The following is a 20333-nucleotide window of genomic DNA, read 5'->3' as shown; positions in this document are numbered from 1 at the left end:
CCGGGGCCTCCCAGGTAGGGCTTGTCATCCTCCTGGGAGGGGTGCATGCTTGCCTCCTCTACAGTCACAGAGGATGACGCACAAACCCAGCCACTGTCTCTGGCTCAAGGAGGACAGTGATGGTAAAAGGCTTTGAGGGGTGGTGACCAGAGGGTGCTCCCCCTAGGCTTCAGATGGCACAGGGCCTGTAAAGTCCCACCTCCTCTGGCTGAAGGCAGATCCCCACCTGCTACGGCAGATGGACACACTTTATACAGTGAGTGGAAATCACTTTTTCTCTAACATGGGGCACCACGGCTGGGTGAGGGATGTAGCCCCCAAACGAGCTGTCCAGTGGCTGGGCCATTGGGGCTGGAGCCACTGCACCCCAGAGATCCACCCGGGACTGGTCATGGACTTTGTTTATTATTAATTCATATTGTATCCTGAGCATCTCATCAATTTCATCACATCCATTAATTTTATCTATTATTTTCCCCTTCTTGTTTTCGTCCCCTGCAATGTATGTGCCAGGAATGTTGGCACTTCACCAGTTGTTACCCCCATGGGGTGACAAAAATAGGGCACGCCCGGTGGTCAGAGTGGCAATCTGCCAGTATGCCTTCATGCATGCTCCCTGAGTGCCAGCCCGGTGCCGGGCTCTGGGGACGGGCTTGTGTGCCACGTGATGTTGGTTCTCCAGGAAGCCCCTGGTGGTGAGACCATAGCCCAGGCAGGTGTGTCACAGAAGCCGGAGAGCAGGAGCCCAACGGAGGCATCCCGGGCTGAGGGAGGAGCCGAGCTGGCAGGGGGGCACGTGCGGGACTTGGCCTGTGGGGGGGAGCTGTCAGGACGGCCCTGGAGAGAGTGTCTAGAAAAAAGCCAGCATTCCCAGAAGGAATTCCTGGCATTAACCAACCTTGAAAATCAGGGATTTCCTTTTTTTGATTTCAGTTTGATTTCATGGTGAGGGGGCCTTTCCTGTCCCTGAGCCGAGATGTGTGTCTGCGCTGCAGGAAGACGAGAGCGGACAGGCTGTGACTCGGGCTTACTGGTCACAACTCCGGGTCCTGGGCATGTTCGCGAATGTGACAGATGAAAGTACTCACCTCCCTTCCCTGTGTTTGCCAGAGCAAGTCCCAGGTGCGTTGGAACCTGAAACACAGCCTGGGCCTTGGGACAAGGGCAGAGCCTGCAGACACCGGGGGTCGGCTCTCCAGGGTCCTGCTGCTGCCAGGGACCCCAGTAAGCAGACGGCAGAAACGTTAGAGGGTTGGACTTAGTAACCCGGGTTATCAGCAGCAAATTTTACTGTCAGTTTCCATTGTTCTTTGATCTGTGTGTGCATACACATGCAGAAACATGGTCAACATACAAATATGTGCATGTATGTCCAGGCATAGACTCAGATCCCTAAAGGTGCTTGGTGTATGATAAAGAAGGTATTTTAAATCAAGGAGTAAAATGGATTTTTAGGGTGACAGTGTTGAGAAAAGAGGGAAGCCACTTGGTGAAATAGGGAGGTGTACCCACGCTCACACCTCCTCCTGGATAAAGTCCACAGTGACATGGGAAACAGAGCCATGATGCTTCTGGGCGAACTCGGGGAGAGTTGTGAGGTCCTTTCGGGGTGAGCTCTAAGAGAAGGGCAGAATTGACCCCTTAAAAATACAAATTTGGGCATAGAAACCACGATCACAATGCAGATCACAAGGACAGTGGCATGTTGCCGTTCTAACCTAGCCAGAGGTTTTAACTTAATATATGCAAAAAATACAAAACTATTGAAGCATTTATGTGAAAATCTTTTAAATTTTCTATAATAACTGTCCTGAATTAATGTTAATTATGTGCCCATTATGAATGCAGGAGTAATTGAAATATAGAAATACAGCTTTGTTTTTGCAAGACTTATTGGACTTTGGGGCTCTGTGCACATAAAATTGTTTTTGTGTGTATTCGCCTTACATCTCAGTTCATTTCTGTCTGACCATGGCCTGTATATTTCCAGGGTGGATAAAGTAATTGTGCAGGCAAGAGGGATCTTTTATCTCCCTGTAAAAACTTTGAAACCCATTTTCTAGGTGCTCTGCCTGGAAGCCAGCAATACATACTCATTTTTATTGTGTTCCATTGTATCAGGCAGTACTTTGATTTCCGCTATTCCAACTCATAAACCTTGCCGTCGATGAAACTAATTGCATCAGAAACAGGCAGGGAACTTCACAAGCATTCAAAACACATAAATAACACCACCAATTAAATGCCAGGACAGCAAAGCCCTCCATCTTCTTGTCAAAAGCTGTGTGCTCGTGGCTGTAAGTGCACCAGAGGCAGGCGATGGTGTTGGCCTGGCACCCACTTCCGAGTGTTCTGGGGACAGAATGAAGCAGAAGCTGTCTTTCAGGAGGGAAAGAGCATCTTAGGGTTCAGAGCGTGCATTTAACTCACTGCCACACCGATCCCGTCCCAGTAGGAGAGGAAGTCGGAAGGCGACAGGATTGGGATTGTGGGAACACTTAGTGCTGTGCAGGGCGCCCTACTCCCGGGAGATGGGCTGATCCTTTCCTCCTGTTTGCCTGTTTACCCAGAGCGTTAGGACGGAGCACTTTGTGGGGGAACTCTGCATGGGGGTCCCTCCCTCTTCAGGGCTGCTGTTCTGTGGCTGGTGGGTAGTGGGGAGGCCTGCAGGACTGTGGAAAATTCAGGGCCTACTGGGAAGCAAGGAGGCACCACTGCCCACAAAGAGCAGATGGTTTCAGCTTGGGTTTCCCACCATGGTCTTAAGGCCCAAGGGCAAGAGAGACTGGCAGCTGCGTCCTTGCAGACCTGCCCTGCTAAAAGCGCAGGGCAGGGATAGAGTGGACCAGGATGGGTCAGTCCTGAATGAGGCCATCAGCTTGAGTGTCAGCAGAGCAGAGCACCAGCCTGGGTGCTCCCTGTTGGGCTCCTTAATGAAGGTAGGGCCCGGGAGCTCTGGACCAGCTGGGACCTGGGCTCGGGTTGCACGGTGCTAGCCAACACCAGCCATTCATGCAATCACTCCTGGGTTCTTCAGACCCTCCTGCATTGGGAGCTGGGGTGGGAGGGAGGGTGAGGGTGGCCTTGACTGAGTCCCTTCCATCGCCGAGGGCACTGTCTTCTGTATTTGGAGACTGTCCTCCATCTGGCCTTTGGCCTGTGCTTCTCTGTCACCCGTGGAGCCATGTGTCAGCTCTGGCGGACTTGCCTGGTTGCAACTGGCCAGACCAGAGTGTTGGAGGGCAGTGAGGGGAGGACCACTGTAGGTGCAGGAAAGCTCACCGAGAGCTTGGTGGTGTGGTTGAGAGATCATAGAGCAAGACGCTGCGCCCCCAGATGCGGCTCTCATCCCCAGCCTCTGACTTTTCAAAGCTGTCGCATTGACACCACCTTGTGTTAGGCTAGCAGCCATTCCATGGGATAAACAGAGGCATCATCTTTACCCCTGTGAGACTGATGAGGAAAAGCAAAACCAGCTAGCAAGTAACAGAAATGCTGAGGGTGGCTTAGCGTTGTGTGCGTTGCCCAGTGCAGAGTGGCAGACCCGGTCTAGAACCTTCCACACCACCACCCTTCTGCCCATCATCAAACCAGATGCGTGAGGACAGGGGTCTTCCTATCAGCCACACATAGCTGTCGCCACCTGCAGCCTGTCTTCATCCTTGTGTGGGAAAATCCACTTTCTTTTCCTTTTTGGAACTTTCTGGATCAATGCTCATCCCTGGAGCTCCAAAGTGTCTCCTTGAGGCACCTCTCTAGCCGTGGAACCTGAAGCCCATGTATGTGTCTGGAGCGTCAGAAATCCTCCTCTGTCATTCTTGGTTCCTCTGAGCTTTCTGTTAGTTGGAGATTAAACTTCCTTGATTAATTCTCTCGATGTTTCTTACCTTTTCTCTTTTTTGCTGGGGTGAAATTCACATACCATAAAGTTAACCATCTTAGAATGAACAATTCAGCAGTATTTAGTGCGTTCTCAGTGCACGAAGAAAAGCCCTGTTCCTGTTCATCAGTCACTCCCTGTTCCTCCGCAGCCCCACCCTGCTGCCAGTCTGTGTCGTGTCTCTCAGGGTTTACGTAAGCTGGATATACCATGTAAATGAAATCATGTAATAGGGGACCTTTGGGTCTCACTTCTTTCCCTTACATACTGTTTTCAAGGTTCATCCATGTTGGAGCATGTGTCAGTACTTCATTCTTAGTTACGGCTGACTAGTATTCCATCATGTGTGTATACCACATTTTGTTTATCCAACTACCACTGATAGACATTTGTGTTGTTTCCACCTTTTGGTTATTACAAATAGTGCTGCTCTATTTGCCTGCACGTTTTCATTGAGTACCTATTTTCCATTCTTTGAATAATACTTTTGAGTGGAATTACTAGGTCTTATGTTAATTCTGTATTTAACTTTTTGAGGAGCCACCAAACCATTTTCCACAGTAGCTGCACCATTTTACATTCCCACCAGTATTCCAGTTTCTCCACATCCTTGCCAACACTTATTTCCTGTTTTCTCTTTTATTGAAACCATCCTACTGGTATGAAGTGATCTCAAGTTGTGGCTTTGGTGTGATACCACCAAATGGAAAGTGAGGTCACTGAGCACTAAGTGTGGCTGATAGGAAGACCCCTGTCCTCATGCATCTGGTTTGATGACGGGATAAGGGCTGTGGTGCAGAAGGTGCTAGACCGGGTCTGCCACTGTGCACTGGGCACATCGCACGCAGCACCGAGCCGCCCTCAGCATTTCTGTCACTTGCTGTTTGGTTTTGCTTCTCCTCATCAGTCTCACAGGGGTAAAGACCTCTGTACCCCATGGAATGGCTGCTAGCCTAACACGAGGTGGTGTCATTTTCCCTGGTAACTAATGACGTTGAACATTTCTCCATTTACTTCTTGGCCATCTGTGTGTCTTCTTTGGAGAAATGCCTATTCAAGTCCTCTGCTCACCTTTTAATTGGGTTGTTTGTCTTTTTCTTGTTCATTTGTAAGAGTTCTTCATACATTCTGGAGACTGAACCCTAATCAGACACATGATCTGGAAATGTTTTCTCTCATCTTAGGTCATCTCTTCATTTGCTTGATGTTGCTTATTAAATGCCCAGAAGTTGTTAATTTTGGTGAAGTGCAGTATATTTTCTTTTGTTGCTCATGCTTTTGGCATCATATTTAAGAATCCACTGCCAAATCTGAGGTTATATCTCCCTCTTTTTAAAACTTTATTACAGTCTTCTTTATTTGGAGGTATTTGATATTGTCTTCCAAGACTGTATTCGTTTTTGTTTTTGTTTTTTCTTTTTGGATTACATATATGTATAAATTAGGAAGAAAGAGTTGAGAAATATAAAAATATAAGTATGTATGAATATAATAGGGATATATATTTTTTCCTACAGCTTATTTTTCTTAACTAGTTGTTATTTTTTGGTAGTGCTTGCTCTTGTTTCATGGATATAGTGCCTTTGTAAACCCCCTTGAGGGCACTGTGTAGGACATGGACAGCCCCTGGCTGGAATGTTTTGTGCCTGCTTCCCTGTTACGGGAGGCCCACTGTCACGCACTGACCCATGTCCCCATCTGACCTTGTTCTCTCCTGTGGACTTGCTCAGGCACCGGGCAGGCCTGGGCTGCCCGTTCCCACTGTAGATCAGGAGGTGGCAGAAGAGCCTCTGACTGGTCTCTGTTTCCATGCAGAGCCTCAGAGACAGGTTTTATCTGAGGTTGGATGCCCTGGGAACTAGCCATCCCACTGGTAGTGGGATCCTTAAATGACTGGCACGAGGGCTCTGCTCTGGAAAGGAAACCTCACACCAGCTGCCTTGGCTCCAGCCAAAAATAGTGACCAGCTTCATGTTCATTGGCTGATTGGTTCCTCCTTTGTTTGATTGCTTCGCGCATGGGAGGGGGAGATTGACAAGGCCACTATGTCTTCTAGCAGATAGCTGTTCATTCATTTGTGTATACATTCAGTCAGCCATCCAACATTCATTAAGCATCTATGTTGTGTCAATCACACAGTTGATTTAAAGTAGATTTACAGCTGAAAAGGCATGGTTTCTGTTTTCAGGGAGCTCTCAGATATGAAATGAGTCATTTAAATGTGATAGGCTAGAATGGAAATACATATAACGTGGTCAAACACAGAGGACAGCGAGGTCTCATCTCTGTGCAGCAGTCTGTGGGCAGCGTTTGCAGAGGAAGGGGGCATTGGCCATCTGTGCGAAGGGGAAGGACTTCGTCAGGGAGAAACGGAAGCCGATTCCAGGAGATAGAACTCCCCAGTGCAGAGAGACAAAGGAACAGAGAGTGTGGTGAGCTGGATGGAAGAGCCCACAGCTCAGCCGGACCAGATGCAGAGAGAAAGAACGGTCCGCACGGTGGGGAAGTGACTCTGGCCAAAAGGCTTAGTTGATCCCCGTTGGATGCCACTGCCTGTGTAGGCCCGTGATGGACAGAATGCTGAAGACGTGGCTCTTGCCTCCAAGGAGTTCATCCGCCCAAAAGGAGAGAGGCACCAGCCAAAAATTTCGGTACCATCTGTAGAGAAGTAAGATAGGGACAGGTGGAGGGCAGAGAGAGGGTACTCTGTCTGACACGGAGAGTGGGCAGCGCCCCTATGGGCATGAACCTGGGCTCCGTTGGAGGGAAGGGTGGGAGGCTGTTCCACGCAGGGCAGGTCCGTAAAACTGCCTCATGTGCTTGTTCTGGGGAGGGCGGCGGGGTTCAGGCAGTAGAGCGCCCGAGGAGCAGATGCCGATGAGGAGGGGATGGGGTCGGTTCCGTCCTGCAGAGGGAGAGGCGGCACTGAAGGGCGTGAGGTCTGATTTCGGATTTGCAGTAGACATACTGGCTGATGGATCAGAAGTTCTGATTCCAGAGGGGACGCATGTGGTAATCAGCCTAATAGAACTGGGAAAAGGTGTTCCAGGACAAGAACCTTCATTTGAGTATTTATGAAATAAGGGTCTCTTAACCAGATGCTTCATGGAAAGTGTAGGATTGATTATCTTTAATTTTTAGTATCTTTCAAAGAAATTCAAGTTCCTTGGAAAACTAACCCAAAGCAAGCCTCTGTCTCCAGTAGTACCAAGCAGAGTACACAGAATACAGCTGTGTGGGGTGTCCTCATCCTCCCTGTTTGAGAAAATGTGCCCGCCCTTACCATAAAATGCATCCTGGTGTGTCGGGAAGGGCACGGGGTGGTTTTGCCCCCATACCTGCTGGAATCCCCTGGCGTGAGCACCTGCCTTGGCAGATGCTGTATGCATGGCCGGAATCTCCATGTGCTGTGCTCATGTCCCTCCAGGAGTTGTCCGTGGAAACCCTGCCCCGCAGTGTGATAGTGTCTGGACCTTCGGGAGGCAGTTAGGTGTAGATGAGGTCCTGAGGGTGGCCCTGTGATGGGATGGGATCGGTGCCCTCACACTGAGAGGCACCCGAGCTCCCTCTCTGCTGCGCGGCTGCAGAGGACCCAGGATGGGGGCTGCCGCCAGAGCCCCACGCGCCGGCACCTTGGTCTGGCACTTCGAGCCTCTGGCACCGTGAGGAACAGATGCTGCTGTGTAAGCCGCCTGGTCTGTGGGGTTCCACTGTGGCAGCCCGAGCAGGGCAACTGTTTCTCTCTTGTTTGGCTGGGAATGTCCAAACTGTGGCAAGCGCTTGTCCCAGTAGGGAGGAAACCTGTCCCTGCTTCCTTCGAGCTGCTTTGGCTGGTATGATAATTAAGTTGACATAAGACAGATTAACAGGAGAAAAACATTTAATTTCATTCATACTGGAGCCCACAAAGACAGGACAGGCTCCCACCAGCTGTGGAGTGGAGGCTTACGTGTCATCCTGAGCTCAGGAGACCTGGGGTTTCAAAGGGGAGGAAGACGCTTCTCGGGAAGGTGGGAAGACTAGAGGTTTGGTAAAGAAATGTTTGCTGTGCTGTGTGGAGAAGTCCCTCTGACTAAAAAGACACTCTTCCGGACACAGGCTCCCTGCTTAAATTCTTTGGGGTAATTAATGGGGAGGGAAAACGTCTGCTTGAGTCTGTTGGGCCTTAATCATCTTTAGCTGAAAATGGGCACATTTGGGGGCAGCCTACCCAAACCCCACCTTCCCCACACGTCAAGGCGGTAAGTGGCTGAGCTGGACTTTGATGCCCAGGCCTGTCTGATCCAAACCGCAGCCTCTGTGCTGAACCCCACGGGGTGGAGGCCCTTGTCCCACCACCCCTGATGCCTTGTCTTCCAGACCAGGCAAAGGGAGAAGGCTGGTCCCTAAGGGAGGCCCCTAAAGCTCCCAGGCTGTGGGCTCCACTCTGGGAAGTCCTGCCTGGCCAGAGAGCTGAGAGCATGTCCCCACCAGAAGGACCTAGGTGATCGTGGGGATCCCCGACTCTGGGCTGCTGGTTCAGTTCATGCAGGCAGTGTCGGGGGGAGGCTGTGCCCTTCCTGGCCTGCGCCCCAGAGTCCCATCATGAGTCACAGGAATGCTGCCCACAGGGACCCCTGAATAGTGGAGACCCAGGCACACAACTGCCTTCAGGGCGGTGGGCGCCCTCAACCGCGATCGCCCTTCCAGACACATGGGGCCCCCGCGCCTCCTTCTACATCACACACGTTTTAGTGTGGAATCCCGCTTTTAAAAATATGTCCTAGTTGATAAAGTTTAATGGTATAATTTGGAGTGTGAATATGCTTAATCATGTGCTTCTCTTCCATGTATAACTGAAAAGGTACTTTGAGGATGTTTTAAAATCTGAAGCTACGGGTACTCATGCTAAGATATCTAGTGTTGAACACAGTGTTTGAACTCCAAGACAGCAACTGAATTTTAGCATTGTCAGTGCACCTAAGAATATTACAGGCCCATCTGGAGATTCCTTTTCTTCTGTGAATTAACAACAGTAACCGTAGATGGTGGTCTTGAAAACAATCTCTAGTCTGAAAATAAAATGTCACTTTTATTATATATATAAACACCCTATAATATACGGTATATACGGTATATGTATATCATGCATAACATTAACAGTCTCATATGACAGTCTTTCAGCTTCTGCTGCTCCCTGTAATTTCCAGACAGGGAACACAGGGGTGACTGGTCTTAGCTGGACCTGAATGCCCTTGGCTTCTGTGTCTCTGGTCCCAACTTCCAGGACCTGTCCCTGGCATGTGGGGTCGGAGGTCGCGGAGAGCTCAGCTCTGCGCCACAGCACCTGGTGTTCCCCGTCTCCGTGTGGCACTCCTGGCCCCTGGCCCCAGCCCCTTCCCATCTGTGGGGTCTCGGTTGAATGTCCCGGAGCGTCTCCGCATACCCACTGTGTGTGCGAGTCACCTCCCAGCTGCAGAGGGCCCGTCTGTCCTCACCCAGACACGGCGTGGCCTGGTCCCTCACTGCCCGCAAGACTGAAGCCCACACTGGCCTCAGACGCACCTTCCTCTTCCCTCTGGTCCTGTTTCGTCTCGCACGGGCTTGGAGGAGGGCGGTGCTTGGCAGATACTTTTGAACAAAAAATGAAGAATCGGTTGTAACCTCTTGTCTTTGAGGAGGACTGTCGTCACCAGGCACAGGGCCAAGAATGCAGGTTTTCTGAACCTGCTGGTCCCTGCCTGTCGCCGGGCTGGAAGCAACTGCCTGGGAGCCAAGGTGCGTGGGCCTCGAGTCCCCCCAGAAGGATGCCGCAGCCAGCGATTGACAGAGACAGTCAGCAACGCGCACAAAGTTTCTGTGACGTGAAGCCTTATTTCAGGTTCTGTTTTCTTGATATCGATGACAGATGAACAAAATTTTCATGAATGTCAACACCAAAATCAAATAAGTTGTGACCCTTTGAAGTGTACAGGGGAGTTCTGTCCACTGATTCTGTTATTTGACTTGATAGAAGAGATGGCTGTCAAGTGGGAACCTGATCGTGGAGCTGGGGGCCTGTGAACTGAGGGGGACGCTTTGGGCGGGTCTTGGGGTCCAGGACACACCGTGGGCAGGTGCAGAGGCTGCCTGTGCCATGAGCTTTCCCCGGAGCCCCTCAGTGCCCCCAGATGAAGGTGCCTGTGCACCGGTGGTCCTGCCCCAGGGGTTAAGGAGTCTGCCTTCTCAAGTAAGGCCCTGAAGCCCATCAGCCTTTAGGTGGTTCTTTTCCTGCCCTCTGACGACCACTCTGATGTCATGAGATGCTCATTATCACATTTATTGAAGCCAGCTGACGGGAACAGGAGCCCATCCAACTGCATTACCCTTTTCCAGAACCACTTCAGGGGCCCAGGCCAATCAGCTTCCTCATTCCTGCATCTGCCAGGAAAATCTCCGATGAGCTGCTGGGACCCTCTCCCCAGCCACCATCCTGTTTTAAATTCATAATCCTCCTAAAGGAAGACGGTGGTTCATGGTGCAAAGCCCAAGCAGCTTCCTCAGGAGCCTCCTCTGGGGAGACACCAGCTACCAGGCAGAGTTCTCAGGGGCCCAAGGACAGACCGACCCCTCATGCAAGGTCTGCACCCGGGGCAGAGGCTCAGGCTGAGAGCTCCTAGGGCTTTGCACTTGACCCTGCCAAGTGAAACCCCCAGTCCTCGTGACTTCAGGCTGTTGTGGAAGCAGCTGTTAAAGCCATGAGGGGGTACAGGCAGAGGGCTGGGTGGCTAGCTTTTGGGGGTACAAGCATCATTAAAGACTAAAAAGAATGGGGGGTGTGTCCTGAAGTCAGGGTTTGCATAGGTCATGTAGGCTGGCATCAATGTGGAATTGTGTTCCCAGAGCTTTCCCTGCAGCCATTCACCTGCCTGTTGCCTGACGTTTGCCCAGAGCCCCAGGAGCAAATGCCAGCTGTGGCCTCAGAAGGTTTGCAGAAAGCTGGGGCTGCACACACTCTGCCCCCTGACATGGCACGGAAGTGACGGTCTGCGCCAGAGGAGATGGCGAAGTGCCCTTGGTCTCAGAAGAGGGTGGCCTACCACTGGGTGAGAGAAGATGACACACTTTGGGGCAGTTGTCAAAGATGCTGTCTGTGTTTTGAAAGCAGTGCTAGTATATAGAGTTTTGATAATAGAGACTTCATTTTTATGTCACCTTTAGGAAACTTCACAATACTGACATTTTGCTTGTTCAGTTTTATATAAGTATTTCAGCTTTTAGTCCATTCTTTTCTGGAATGTGTGGACCAGAGAGTGAACTGAGCAGTGGCTCTGTGGGCAGCGAGCTTATCTTCTCTGACGGCCAAGAGATCATCATCATAGCACCAGTCTCTGTGTTGCGGGGGTAGGAGCTGCGTCCTGCCCTGCTCCTGGTAGGTGGGCACTGGAGCCCCTGGTGCCAGCTTGAGTCGCCAGGGTAACTGCCGTGACAAGCCCGGCCAGGACTCCCACAACAGCCAGGTTGGTGGGACAAGCATGAGCGCTGAGCCCCAAGCAGGGTGGCAGGCTTGCTCCACCGCGCTTGCTGCCCTGGAAGGCGGCCGTTGCCTAGGTGATGGCGTGGGCCTGGGAGATGGAGGCAGGCTTGCTGGAAAAGATGGAATGCTGCGTTTTTGCAGCTCATTCTGCCCGAGCCAGAGGGCAGTGTCCTGAATGATGGTTTGCACGTTTATAGGCTCTCTCTCCCTCCTCCCTGCCTGTCTCCACCTCCACCCACACCTCTGTGTCCATCTCCATCTCTATCTGTGTGCCTCCCTTTTCCTGGTCCAGGATTGCGGGGAAGTTATACCTAGTTCACCACACAACAGTGCTCAGAATAGTTTACGTTTCTTTTCTTATGGGAACTGTGTCTCTTTTGCCTTTAACGCCCCTACTTTTGGATAGTAATTAAAACTTTGGACATATTTTTTGAAATTGCATGGTACTCATCTGTAGCTCATTCATTCATTCATTGGACATGTTTCCTGAGATCAGACAGATAGACTGGGGAGCCGGCCCTACTGATCACCCCAGACACACGCCCTGCATAGTGGCTGACCTCCTCTGGGCATGGCCCAGGGTGGGCTGCAGTGCCCTGATGACTTTGGAGCAGCTCCTGGGCATGGCAGTGCTGGAGCCAGGTTCCAGCAAATCCAGACTGCCCACTGCACTGGACGCCGCATCAGGCGGGGCAGTACTGTGTCCTCTTCTCTGTGTCTGCGGAAAAGGAGGGGTGGGCACTGTTGCCATGGTGCTCAGACCCCACTGCACGCCACATGATCTCCTGCTTCTCCACCCTGATGCTGTCACTCCTCAGAAGCCAGTTTTTGTCTCTTCATCAAAGAACTGGAATGCTTCACTTCTAGAGCCATCCAGGAACATGAGCCATCATCTCCACAGGCCATCTGTCCAATGGTGACATCAGATCCCTGTTAAGTCAAACAGAACAGCTGCAGAATCAGAGGATCTTGCATGGGACGGGGGATGGAGACACGCTCATGTGGTGTAGGCACCTGATGGGGTGGGGTGGCTTTGTAGGCATGGAGCCGTGTTACAGGGGTGGGGCCGCATTTTGGGGTGGGTGAGCCTAGTACAGAGCTGTGACTTGTGAAGGAGGCCGAGCCCAAGTCCTCTAATATGAGTGCTCTAAAACTCTTTGTTCCTGCAAAGAGAAATCCAGCATGGTACAAATGGGCAGAAAATGAATTTTCTCTGCAGCTTGGCAACTCTGTGAAACCGCTACCCATGAGACATTCAAAAGGACTTGGGAATAAATGCTTTGCCGTTTATGTGGAATCATCCTCAGTTATAGTGGGTTCACGAAGGTGCCCTTAGATCTCACTGGCCAGCCTAGCAGGAGGTGGGTGAGGGCTGAGGGCAAGGCGGGCCTGAGCTTCAGGATTTGTTTCCGGAGCCCCAGGCCCCATCACCGGACCCTGTGACCTCAGACCCCCTGCGACACACGAGGTCCTGGCCCCAGATGCTCTGCTGGCCCACTGGGCAGGGCTGGAAAATGTGGCCTCCGGACACCACTGCCAGGCGATCGTCTTGTCTTCTGAAGCCCATGAGGGCCTCCTGAGAAAATGGGCAAAGGCCGCTGCTGCCAGGATTCCTGCCTTTCTTGCTTGTTTGATCTAATGTGGTTCTCAGCTGATGACAGGCGGCTCTGTAACTGGGTGGGGGGTGGGGTGGCTCCGTCCTGTAACTTGGATGGGGGGCAGCTCCGCCCGGTAACTGGATGGGGGAGGGGACAGCTCTGTCCTGTAACTGTAGGGGGGGGCGGCTCCGTCCTGTACCTGGGGGTGGGGTGGGGGCGGGGGGCGGCTCCATCCTGTAACTTGGACGGGGGACGGCTCCACCCTGTACCTGCTGGGGTGGTCCATCATCACCCCCCCCAGCTGGAGGTCTCCGTCCCAGGTGTCTGGTTATGTGGGCTCGCAGCCTCGCATTCCTGGCTGTGTCAGCCACTGCCTGTTAACATGCAGGGAGACCCCAGCCTCCGGGTCCCCTGGTGAGAGGAGGGGATGGGAGAACCTAATCCCAGTGGCTGCTCACCTCTGCCACCTCCGTGCCAAGCTGTCTTCCTGCCCGGTTTCCCTGTATCCGGGGGAAGTCTGCACTGGGAAGGGAGGGTTCTTAGGATTTGCCTCCCCCCCCCCCCAGGCCTTGAGCTGGCATCAAGCCCCCAGGGCAGCTGTTCAGCATTGCCCATTTTCTGCAGAGTCCTCACCAGCGGGACCTTGTGGGTGGTGGTGAGCTGTCCATGGTGGCTGTGGAGTCTGAGCTTCCGCGAGGACGACTTGAAGGAAAGCGATTAAAGGCACATCCTTCCCGGCTGCAGCCGCGCCTCCGGAGCATCTGCCGGCTCAAGGCCTCCTTGCCCAGGGTTCTCCTGTCGGCTTGTCTCCGGCTGCAGGCCCTGCATCTCTCCTGCTTCTGTCAGTTCCCTGGGCCGGCAGCTCCTGTTCACTTACTGCTTGGCTGACTATAGATCTGGACTCTGGCCACTTTCCAAGGGACCAAGTCTCCTTTTTGGTCTCTAGTTCTGTCTGGCGAGGCCGACTGTGAAGTTCAGTGTCCTCTCCAAGCCTCACTCAGAGTCCTGCACAAGGCCCGAGTGCGTCATCTTTATTATCTTAAACATACATTGCATTTCCCCCTTATCTTATTATCAAATCTTTCAAGCGATCCAGTGCTGCTTAAACTGACAAATAATTTCAGCTCTGCCTAATGGTTTATTTTGTAGCCTAGGAAGTGCCTCACCTTGTCTCTTTTTCTTATGCGTACAAGGGGATGATTGTTCCTACTTTTCCTGAGCAACAGAATTATTTTACGATGGTGCTTATAGGGAGACAGTATGTGAGATTAAAATACATTTATTATTCTCCTCAAAACATTTCTGTAAGTGGATGATACATTATTTGTTCTTGGAGGTGAGAACATGTATATGTGGAAATGGAGCCACAAGATTGTGGCAAGCACAGAAAATGGAGCTCCTGACACCCGGGGGTGCCCTCTACCACCCACATGTCCCACATGAGCCACTCCAGGAAGGATGGTCACTGGAGAGAGACATCTGTTTTCAGGCATGGCTCTCCTGCAGTGACCTGTCTGTCGAGCTGGTCTCACTATTTCCATCCGGTTGCAGGCTGAGGGCAGTGTGCACATGTCCAGTGGTCTATAACAGCCAGAGAACTCAAGTTGTCCCTGGTCCCCTCCAACCTCACAGGCACCCCGAGAAGTCACTGTCGGGGCTATGTGGTAGATGCTGTGGCTCAGGTTCCCTTCAGTCCACAAGGAGGTTTCCCACCTAATTCCAAATTCATAGGAGCAGGTTGGTCCCAAAGGAACAATCCATCAGAAGTTCCAGTTGTCTTCCTGAACAGACGAGGTTAAGCATCTGTGGATAAAGTGAAGGTTCCTGTGGCTGGGATTCTCACCTGGCCCTGGTTGGCTAGCTCACTACACAGGTGTGGGCAATACATCATTATTGACTATATAAAAGAGCTCCACCCAGTACTCTGGGTGACACATGGCTGCAAGGCTGCAGGAGAGCAGAGGCTGGAGTGGTGGCAGCGCCGAGGACAGAGACTAAGAGGCTGCGGGGGTGGAGAGGCCCAGAGGGCAGAGACCAGCTTGCTGCATGCAGACTCACTCTGAGGTGGTCGGGATTCTTGTGCTTCACCTACTACCATGGAAATAAACTTGGGTATAACCCTTTCACCCCACTAACATCCTACTGTCACTTCTTTGGTCACATTGAATCCATAGTGAGCTTGCCTGAGGCTGAAACCCACTGGCAGGACCGCATCTCTCTTCAGCTCTTCTCCGTGGGGCTAATCCATTTCCAGTTAGACCTTCCTCCCAACAGCAAATGAGAAGACACTCTCACAGCTCTCCTGGACCACTGCCTTCTCTTTCCCTGGGATATACCCCAGTTCCAGGTAGCCTGTTAACTTTTAGAATCCCAGGCCTGGAATAAATTTAGGAACTTATTTTGTTGTATAAATGAGGAAACCAAGAACAAGAGAGGCCAGTATTTATTGCATTAAAATTAGATTGACTGTCAGACTCACCCTTTGAATTAGGAGATGTGGACATACTTCTCATGACTTTTTGATGAGTTGGGCAGTTTCAACTTGTCTGCAGTTCTTCATTTTAATAATTTAAAAACAATTTGTTGAATGTTAAAAAAAAAACACCTCCTGGTACTTTATTCAATGTAAGTAGCCTTTGCTAAAGCCAGGGTGCGTGATTCCTGCAAGACCTTGCTGTCCCTGGCTGTCCCTTGCTGTTGTATTCAGCTGTCTTTGATCTGTGCCCTGATACCAGATAATGAAAGATACCTCTGAGTCTCCATGTTTCCGGGACTCTAAGGGAACAGGTGGCTTAGATTTGAACTAATGATCAAGAAGAAATGTGCCGGGAAGCTGGCCAGGGACCTAACCTCTGATTAGGAGGAACAAGCCAACCTCTCGTCTTTCAGGGATGGACACAAGGTGGATTGATTGCTAAGCTGTAAGAGCCAAGTCTTGCCAACAGAAGGAGCGTGGTTTTCTTTCCCCATTTCTTTTGAGGGGATAAGTTATCACCTGTGTTTACCTTCTGAGGGCTTTTGCTGTGTATCTCCCTGGTCACCCTCGCCAATTCCTGCAGCATTTTGAGAGAAGCAGCTACCCAGCTGCCCACATCACTCTCTACCAGTAAGTAAATGCATGTCCGCTGGGGACACAGATATGGCGATTTTCAGCCCAGACGCCTTTCCTCCTTGCAGACTTCTCCGAGACTGTTCCAACCCCCCCAGTCACTCAGCCCTGCCAGGGGGAAGTCAAACCAAGGCCCTTTGAGAGCACTTCAGATTGCAGAGTCGGACTTGATCAGTAGATGAATTACACTGAAAGATAATGCCATTCTGCCTCTCTCAGAGGTGGACATAGATCGTAAGTGGCTGGAAGCGCTTAGTGCCGGTAGTCTTATAACTTGTTGATTCTCCTCCATAAACTAGTTGTCTTTGATACTCAAGGGAGTATTTTACAACAATTTCATTGGAGTTTGTGGAGAGGCCCAAAGCAAAGAGCACTTAAGCACATCAGAGTGGCCCCAGAAGTGGTCCACAGAGAGCCATAGAGTAAGCACTTCCGTGGCCAAATGGCTGAGAGACGGACCCCCTGACAGGAGCGAGAGCCAAAGGTGCGCCCACACGGCCACCCCCCACCAAGGTGGCTGCAGGGCGGGTGCCGGCTGGCGAGGAGCCTGTGTAGGGCGCCAGGCACAGACCCTTGTCGGAGGTTCTGCGGGAGGCACACCTGTGCTGAGGCGATTCAACGTGATCATCGGAAGCATCTCGAAGCAGCAGTCTCACGAGCAATGAAAATCCATTTATCTCAAAGCCAGATTTGAAGGGCTGATTTTTACAAAGATCAACTGCTTACCATTAAAGATTTTAATATGTTTTCTCAAGATAACAAGGGAATAACACTCTGCTCTCATTTGATAGTAACTGTGAGCACGCGGCTTGCTGCAGTTTTCCTAACACATTTCTTTAACAACCCATGTTATTTGCACACGCTGAGCAGAGGGTAGTTCGCGTTTCTGTCAGTGGTTGCTGGGTATTTTGCACAGAGCCACTATGCTGAAATGGGTTTTTTTCATGTGGAGGCACAGCACAGCCTTGCTCTTTCCCTGTATAGTCCATCCAGCCCCAGATGGGTCCTGCACCAAACAGCTTTAGTTCACATGTGCACAGGAAAAGCCATCCGGGCATTTTTAGCCACATGGTGGGTCTTAATTCAGTACTGAAATATGTGGAGTGCAGGTTCATAACCAAAATGTCCAATTTTGTTCAAAGTTGAAGCTTTTCTGCCCCCTTTCCCTGGGCCTGCTCTGGGCGGAGTCTCTACAGGGAGACAGAGAGGGTGGTCTCGGCACACTTGTATTCTCTGGCCTCCCCTCTCCTTCAGCAGGGGAACAGGGACCTACCGAGGCCCTGCCTGGCGGCTCTGAGACCCTCCCTCACTGCTGGTCTAGGGCTCAGCAGTCCACAGACGGAGGTGGCTGCCATGGTGGCCTCTGCAGACACCCACCTCTGTCTCCCTCCCTCCGGGTCCCCCCAGCACATTGGCCCTGAGGCCCACACATCCCTCTGGGTGTCCTGCTGCCCACACAGACTTCATGCCAAGCCTGCTCCAAGCACTGTGGCCTCTCCACATCTTTCTCCCAGGGTGGCAGCTGGGAGAAAGGCTGGTGGCCCCGGGACCGCTTCCCAGATGCCCCCTGGGCGGACCTGCTCCCGTCCCCCACGTGTTTAGTGGGGGGCTGGATCTCTGGGCTGGGTGAAGCCGGGCAGAGCTCCTCAGGTCCAGCACCCTGTTACTCACATGGGCTCCCTAGGATGCATGGCCTTGGGGCAGAGCCACTGAAAGTCTGTCACTGGTCCCATCAGCTCTCTGCACTTGCTGTTGGTTTGTTTCACCAGGGGAAGGAAATGCCATTCTGAGGCTACTGGGTGTTCGGACCATGGGGTCTCCACCTCAGAGGGTCTCTGTGGAGTAAAGGGGAGTGAGTGTGGTCAGGGGTGGCTTTGACGCTGACATCACTGAGCTGGGCATTGCTAACTGGGGACAGGCTCCCAGATAGCACGAGACACCGAGGGTGGTGGCCATGTGTTCTCAGGAGAGCCCACATGGGACACCTGGTGACTGTGCCACATGGCCGCTTCTCCATCTGTTTGAGCAGTGCTTCTGTTTCTCCTTATGTCATGAGGCAAAGGGCCGTTTTCCTAGATCATTTCCTGCTACAAGCTGCTCTCTGACAGGGCTGCGCTGACCGCTAACCCAGCGTGCAGGGTTAGAAATGCCAGTGGGTGGACGGTCCTGCATGGACCAGTGCAGAGAACTTGGGGTCTGCTTTTTACTCTTGCCAAGAAAAGGGCTCTGGGAGCAGTTCTCTCAGGACTCTAGGGACATGGTCACAGCTGCTCAGCTCAGCGCCGTGAGCAATGATAGAATGTCGCGTGCCCTGGAGGCCAGAATTTGGCTTTATGACTTGGGCTTGGTTACACAGTTCAGTGAAAAGTTGATGGCCTGTCCCCTGGCTGATCTGGAAATGGACCTGCATCTGGCCTAGCCAGGGCCCAGGCATGTCTCTCAGTGGTGGTCTACACTGGCTGGCCTTGGGGGCAGGGACCATGCTTGGTCTGTGCCATCAGTCTGAACTAAGGGCTCCTCCAACAGCTTGGAGCCGGCAGACCAGGATGCCCTTCAGAGTGACAGGGAGTGGCCAGTGTACCCTGCTGTGGTCACAGCAACCTCTGTCCATCTATCCATGCACATGACAGATGCAGGGGACGGGCGGAAGCTGGCAGCCGTGCCCTTCTGCCTCATGCAGGCACAGCACCTGTGAGGATGGCGTGCCTGGTCCCCAAGGTGGTGCTCCCCTGTCAAGTGCAGTTGTTGACCAGGCGCCTCCGAGTGAGGTGCATCCCCACGGGGCCTCTGAGGTGGGCTGCCCTGTGGGCTCGACCCAGCTCTTCAGCCACAGGGTTCCAGCTGCAGACACACACACACATGTAAAGCTGTACTAATCGCTCCCCCTTCCTCCCTCCCGCTTGGAAGGATCTACCCCAGGGCCTTCCTAACTGCCAGGCAGATGGGACCCCCAGGTCAAGCAGTTCTTCTGCTTTCTTTCAAAGGGTCCTGACCTTCATGCCTGAGACCAATTCCAGGGTGAATCTCCCTGTTTGTCAGGCTGGTGTGTAGTTAGATTGCTTAAGGCTTCTTTTCATTCTTTGTAGTAAGACAGTGGTGAATCTTGCTGTCTTTCACTGCACCTGTTTACTATTTGAATGTTTGAGGGCAATGTGGACATTTTAAAATGTGGACCTGAGCTTTGTTTGCCTATCAGGAATCCACATTTCTGACATTCCACCTCCCTCCTCCCAAACAGCCACCTTCCCAAATGCTGCCTAGGCTGGCCCATGGCAAAGCCAGCGCCCACTTTAGTGGTGAGTGACCAGTAGAAACCGAAGGTCTGATCAGCTTGGACCCCACCTGTCCCCCTCTCAGGACCAGGGCCAAGGGTGGCCCATCACGGCCACTAGCCATCGAAGCCCAAGAACGCCTGGTTCTGTTGGCCCATGTGCTTGTCAGGAAGTCTGGGTCCCATCACCCACAGCCCCGTGGCCTGGCCCACGAGGTGTGGCCAGTGGTGCTGTGGATGCCGCTGTACTCAGTCATGGAGGGTCGGCCAGGGGAGGCCTGTCACTGGAGGGACTTTGTCATGAGACCACGGTCAGCGTGCTTGACACAGCCTCTCTTTGCTGCACAGCTCGTGCCAGACACTCGAATTTTCAAGGCCACTTTTTGTCCTCGTTTAGTTTTTCCAAACTGATGTGACAAATGGAATGCTAATGACAACTGTTTTGGTCCAACAGATAAAAGCAGAGAGCGTAGCCGAGCGCCCTGCCCTCCATCCCTGATGTTACACACAGAGAGGAAGAGCCCGGCCGGGGCTGGAGAAGACAAGGTCGGTCCGGCACTCGCAGCCTGTGTTTTAAAGATGCGAAACCCCAGGTTGGGAGGACTAGGGGCCCCCGTGCCCCTTGCAGCTATTTCCCACGCAGCTCCTTGGTGGCCCTGTGTGGTTCGTTCTGTGAAACACCCCAGTCTGGCAAGGTGGTTGCAGACCACTGGGGAGAAGATGTCAGGGGCCTTGATCAGCACAGCCGGCCTTCCCTCGGGCTCTGTCCAGAGGCACGTGGGTGGTGACCCTGGTCCCCACACTTGAGAAGGACAGAGTGCACGCAGGGCAGCCAGGCTGCAGGCAGACCCCCCCGAGGCAAGGCCGGCCCCACATGGGGATTTCTCCACCATGCCTAGGCTTTTTCCTGACGCCTTCTAATCTGAGGCTCTTCTCTGACTGTTTGCCAAATGGCATTTTAAGGACCGACCGTTAATGTT

At 52.3% G+C, this 20333-nt stretch overlaps 1 protein-coding gene across 1 annotated transcript in view; it reads left to right on the top strand.

Moving 5' to 3' along the window:
* The window catches only part of TCERG1L (transcription elongation regulator 1 like), a 174037-nt gene that overhangs the window by 95475 nt on the left and 58229 nt on the right, over positions 1-20333 (top strand). Inside the window, exon 5 of the mRNA XM_057506491.1 lies at positions 19808-19899. Within this exon, the coding sequence (XP_057362474.1) occupies positions 19808-19899 (92 nt within the window). The remainder of the gene's footprint in view (positions 1-19807; positions 19900-20333) is intronic.

This window comes from Manis pentadactyla, chromosome 8 (genome assembly GCF_030020395.1).
Source record: "Manis pentadactyla isolate mManPen7 chromosome 8, mManPen7.hap1, whole genome shotgun sequence".
Classification (NCBI taxonomy): domain Eukaryota; kingdom Metazoa; phylum Chordata; class Mammalia; order Pholidota; family Manidae; genus Manis; species Manis pentadactyla.
This window is presented reverse-complemented; position numbering and strand designations above follow the sequence as displayed.